Source organism: Cannabis sativa, chromosome 2 (genome assembly GCF_029168945.1).
Source record: "Cannabis sativa cultivar Pink pepper isolate KNU-18-1 chromosome 2, ASM2916894v1, whole genome shotgun sequence".
NCBI lineage: Eukaryota > Viridiplantae > Streptophyta > Magnoliopsida > Rosales > Cannabaceae > Cannabis > Cannabis sativa.
The window spans coordinates 6,351,377-6,357,034 of NC_083602.1; the positions used below are offsets into that span (position 1 = coordinate 6,351,377).

Consider the following 5,658-nt stretch of genomic DNA (forward strand, 5'->3'; position numbering starts at 1 on the left):
TTCCAGTTGTTCCCAAATGTTTTTTGACTTGGAAAGGAGAAAAACACGTGTGATCTATACAGTGAGTGTTCCAGTTGTTCCATTTGCCTAAAATGGAAGAACACTGAAACTTGTTTTTTTTTTTTTGAGGTAAACACTGAAACTTGTTCCTTCTGTACAAAAGGTAAAGAGTGAGACTTTTTAAGAAATCAAAATAAACATGGAGAAACGCACACCAACTATTCTAACACACACTTCTTCAAGACATCGATTTGTCCATGCACTTGTCACATCAACATATGACATGTCACATCATCTCCACCTACCACCTATCTTAGGCTAGCCCAATGAGGAAGCAACCTATTATTAGTCAATAACCACATGTGAATTACCTCATTAGGGTTCAAGCTTAATTAATTAGTGATTGAGCCTCTGCTGATCCAGCTCAATTGTGATGCTTTGCCTATAAATATAGTCTCGCCCCATTGTAGAGGGGATCCCTCTTTTAGTTTTTAAGCCAAAACACAGCTGAATTTGAGAAAATCGACATTGTTGTAAGCCTTAACAACATTAATTATATTGACTCGTGAACTATGGTTTGTTAACACACGAATCACGTAAAAATTATCATCTTACACCTTTCTTTAGCTTTTTAAGACTACATTTTTTCACATTTATTTAGTTGTCAAAAATCTCCACAACACAAAAATTAAAAGGCAAACTGCTAACATTTTATAATTTTGTCACAATCAGTGTTCTTATTCTTTTTTAAACGATCATAATTAATTTAGAGAAATTTTATGGTGCATCTTCTACAAATAGATATATCAATGCTTCCTTTCGCATTATCGATAACTAGATAGTTTGTCTTAATTTTTTATATGACAATATACGTTGTAATTATTTAACACATCCTACAAATTTGTGAAAAATTTAAAATAATTTAACATGTTGAGAATCTGTTATAAATATGCTTAACTTATTTTATACACATGTAAAATGTTTATTTGAACATTATTTTTGTATTATAAATTATTCCAATTTATTCAAAAAAAATCAAAATATCTTAAATAACTAAAATATACAACATCATATAAAAATTATAACTATTCAAGTATCAAAAATACGAATTGGGCATCGCTACACCCGAGCGCGATGCGCCCATTTATTTATATTCTTCAAGAAATAGTGAAACTACACCCAAAAAATCAACCTGCTATATCCATTTTTAATATATTTGAAGTCCTACTCAAATCCGTAAATCACAAGACAATTAGATAAAAAAAGACTTGAAAGGATGGGTGATTCAGTGGAGCCCCAAAATTTGCACATGAAATTCTAAAACATGGGGCAAAGACTCACATAAATATTGGTTTGTGTAACTAGTCAACAGTGTTGCAGTTGCAGAAGCTAGCTCTTGCTCTTTAGTTTTTTCTTTGAATAAAGTAAGATAGAGATTCAAGTTAAGTTGTAAACTGCCATGAAAGGCATCAGAACACTTCCTATCCATAATTTTCCATCCTTTTCCTCAACTTCACTAACAGCTTTAACAACCTTCCCTTGGCTGTCTTCTAATATCTGTAAGAGCTTCCCTTCTGGGCTATACTTGGCCACTACTCCATGTGGCCAGCCTCCAATGTGAAGCATGAATTGCATTTTAGCAGAAATCGGGAACTTAAGCAGGAACATCCTTACCTTTGGGTACAAAGCAGTTAGGTGAGAATAGATTGTCCTGTGACAGTGGATTGCTACCCAAAATTCACCCTTTTCGTTGGTCCTGACATTATCAGGAAATCCGGAGAGAAGGGCGAATACATCTGTGGTTCCTGCCTTTTCCCCTTTCAACCAATATCTACTTAACCTGCATTATTACAACAACTTTGAATCAGAATATAATTCTTTCATGAGAAATATTACCACAGTATTAAAATAGCTCCCAGGTTCTTTTTAAGGTATATAACCTGCAGAATGTTCAAAACCTGTACAATTCTCACCCTGGTTTAACAAGACAAATTTATAATAGATAATACAGTTCTGTCCAAAATTTTGTTTTTAGTATTGAATGAAGGTAATGTGCCCACAATCAAGTTAAGCCCACAGCTATATTTTGCAAGCAATTTGTCAATTTTCAGATATTTACCTAAAAGATTTTGCCAGGATAGAAGTGTGATTATCGGCAATGAAAATGTAATAAAAATCCACCATGCAACACTTAGATTCTAAAGTGGATGACAATGAATCTTTCATTTAAACAGGTTAGCATTTCAAATCCAATTTTATTAGTCAGATTAAACCTGTTTTTCTTGTTTTCTAAAATCCTCTAAAATTTATACATTGGTCCTTCAATTTGTTCCATTTGACATGCTGTATTTGTAAAGTGAGAAGCTGTGTGCATGTATAGCGCAACAAAAGATAAATGGAACTACATATGAAAGCAAATTTACCTGCCCAAAGATCCCTCGGCGAAGATAAAGAAAGAACCATCCTTGCTTAAGGTCAAACCATTTGGAAATTGGATATTCCGTACAAGTACAGTAGTTTTCTTTGTTTCTGGATTGTACTTTAGAACTCTGCCAGAATCATCTCCAGAGAAAACCAACTGCAAGAAGTTCCTGGACAGATTGTATCATGTTAGAAAGAAAACAAGACATTATATCTTCTGATTAGACTTACAATAAGAAAAAAGGAAAATGGAAACCAAACAGAACTCAGAAGAGAAATATAATGAATTCAATGCCAACATGTTAAAGGGGCAACGTTAAACACTTGCTTTACATTTTAACTATCTTCCACTTTAATGACTGCATATAGTAGACTCAATCTAAGGCCTCTTCTTTTTCTCAATTTGTCAAATGGAATATTGAGATGGAGAATTATGTTCCTCATTGGAAGGATAACTCGAGGGATCAAACAAACTATGCTTCTTTTTTTGCAAGACTTTACTCATAGTCCAATTCAAAAAATGCATCCACATAATTTCCATTTTCTCAATTTCTTTCGAAAATCATTATTGAAAATAATTGCTGCCTGTTTTGAAAATATTTCCCTTCCTGACTCTTCACCAGATAATAAACCGTGTGAAATGTTCTGGTAGATTTTCTTGTAAATAATCTTTTAGTGTCCTTGACCGACCTAGATAATCTGTTCCTAATTTTGAGTCTTTTAGTTTTATTTGGAAATCATCTGTTCCTACATGAATAAAGGTCTTTGCTAGGCTCTTTAATATGAAAATGATTAATAGTTATGATTTAATTCGGAGGAAAAGGCCTCATTTGACTCTAATTTTTCACAGTGTCTGATGTGTAATAAAGGACATGACCTAATAAAGGATCATCTAATTTTGCATTGCAAAAGTTCCCTCTGGTGTAATGTGTTCATGATTAAGAAAAGAAATTGGTTTTGGTGAATCTATGAATTATGCAGAATTGTGTGAAAGCAACTAAATTTGCATTCCTGTGGGAAAAGTTAAAATTTATCATCCCTTTGAGCTTATGTGGTAAAGGAATTCAAGGAATTCTCTATTTCCTAATCATTATAGGATGGAAAAATTACTTGCTTTAGGCAGAGTTTCTTTCTTTTTTTTGGTTCATTGTGTTACTTAATGTTTTACTTTTGCTTACTTTATCTTGGTCTGTAATAGATTTTACCAATCAATAAAGGTTTTGTTTTTTCTTTTATCAAATATTTATATATACACATATCACTTTCAGATATTGATGTGAAAATACAAGTACAATCCCGTAATGAGATCTTGCTCATTTAAGGCATCACATATCTCTCATATGTTTATAATGAAATAAAGAGTGATTTTTTTTTATGCAGTTCTAAACAGACACAACAGAATTGAAGATGCCAATTATTCTCTTTCATGCAATAGTATGTAACACATGGATACTTAGTTTCAGCAATGCCCATTGGGCTTCACATGTTAACCTTCAGAGTAGAACTAATTCAAACCACCTACTGTTAGCATCTGAAACGAAATAGCAAAAGAAGCTTACCTCCTCTGGTACTTGGTGCTGCTATCTGTGAAATAGACATTCCCTTCTTCATCAATGTCTAGATCATTAGTAAAACCTAATGGCACTCCTTCCGCCTCAGTTGTAAGTGGTGTTGCGAGTCCACCTTCAGGTCCCACCTTGAGTAGCCCAAGATAGGCATCTGCAATGTATAAATCTCCTGTTTTCTTGTCAAACCGGAGCCCAAGAGGCCGACCACAGATGTGCTCATTTGCAATGTAACTCAAAGGTGATGGTTTGGGATCACATATTTCTGATCTGAATCCACACAGACATCAAACAAAGCAAAATAGAAGTTTTAATATAAACAAAAGAACAGTCAAATAATAGCTTTGAAATAAAATTAACAAAACAAGAGCATGACTTCATGGAACCACATAAAAGCCAGTATTTCTAACATTCATGTTAAGGTTGTGAGTTAAATTTGCTTTGGTGATCATGTTAAGGATATTACCCAACATATACACATACAAACCTACAGCATCTACAGTATATCCACAGGGCAATCTTCTTCATGATCAGAAGTAATCTCCCCTCAATTGACAAGTAAAGAATTTCACACTGAATATCAACAAAATGGCTATGTTTCATCTATTCATAACAACATACCTGTACATATCCTTTTTCACAGCAAAAATAATTGATACTAACAAAGCTACACAAATGGCATATATTCTCCTAACAAAACCAGACTACTTAGCAACGAAAGTACATCATTATGCATATAATTTACTCATAATTCAAAATCAACCGTTCATTTGAAATACAAAAAAGAATGAAACCCCACATATATACATTTATATATAAAATCTGACCTATCGGGCGATGTATAGGCGAAATCAGTCCAAGAGTGGCCATTCCAGAAGAGAATTCTACCATCGGCGACACCAGTGTAAGGTCCACGGCCAAGAGAATCAAAGGTGACACTCTCAGGACCCTGAACAAGGTTCAAAAACTTAATCTCCGAGTTTTGGAGCAAATTTTGGCGGTCTCTGTGGGTTGGAATTTCGGACCAAGAGGAGATATTTATGTAGTGAGCTTGAAAGTCGGGGAAATCGGAGATGGCGCTGTGCTTAAATGGGTCAGTGGCACAGTAGAGAGCGAGGAGGAGGAAGAGTAAGGCGAGAACTCGGGTGGTGAAGGCCATTGAGAATTGAGAATTGAGAAAGAAGAAAGAGGAATGAGAGTTTATAGCTATGGCTACTGCATATGCATTATATATGATTATTATTATTATATTGAATGGGAAATGAAAGAGTAAGAGTAGTTGTAATGTAGGTAGGTGAACACACTTCTTGTTATTGTTAATATCGGTAGAAACTAGATAATTGCCAACTTTCACTTTTTCCAACTACCAACGTGTCTAACTCTCATTCCTTTAATAATAAAATTTATTTATCGGTATTCGTATTTTGCAAAAGTTACAAATTGAATTCAGTGATTCGTTCAATAATAATTTAAATATGTTTTTCAAAATAATATAAAATAAGTTTAATTTATGTTAAATGAAAAACTTCATAATAGCTTAACATAGAGGTATTATGATATAAATAATTACATTTTTCTTGTATTTATTTAGGCTAGAGACTGATTTCATGTTTGGTTATATTAGAAAGAAAAATTAACGAAAATTGAATTCATGGTTTATTTTGTACTATTT

General features: G+C 33.4%; 1 protein-coding gene across 1 annotated transcript; it reads right to left on the bottom strand.

The window, feature by feature from the left end:
- Positions 1-1,094: 1,094 nt before the first annotated feature.
- On the bottom strand, positions 1,095-5,351 carry LOC133034688 (protein STRICTOSIDINE SYNTHASE-LIKE 3-like). The gene is made up of 4 exons (XM_061110000.1): positions 4,814-5,351; positions 3,981-4,256; positions 2,424-2,591; positions 1,095-1,840 (listed from the first exon to the last, which is right to left on the bottom strand). Exons 1-4 carry the CDS (start codon positions 5,143-5,145, stop codon positions 1,438-1,440), a joined length of 1,179 nt encoding a protein of 392 aa, XP_060965983.1. The 5' UTR covers positions 5,146-5,351; the 3' UTR covers positions 1,095-1,437.
- Positions 5,352-5,658: the final 307 nt, after the last annotated feature.

Bases quoted from the DNA above. Each gene is read 5' to 3' on its own strand.
- LOC133034688 (XM_061110000.1), bottom strand. From the start codon at position 5,145: ATGGCCTTCACCACCCGAGTTCTCGCCTTACTCTTCCTCCTCCTCGCT. The intron at 4,257-4,813 runs GTCAGATTTTAT...GTGTGGATTCAG, and splicing joins GCCTATACATCGCCCGATAG to ATCAGAAATATGTGATCCCA. The intron at 2,592-3,980 runs GTAAGCTTCTTT...CAATCTGTCCAG, and splicing joins AGCACCAAGTACCAGAGGAG to GAACTTCTTGCAGTTGGTTT.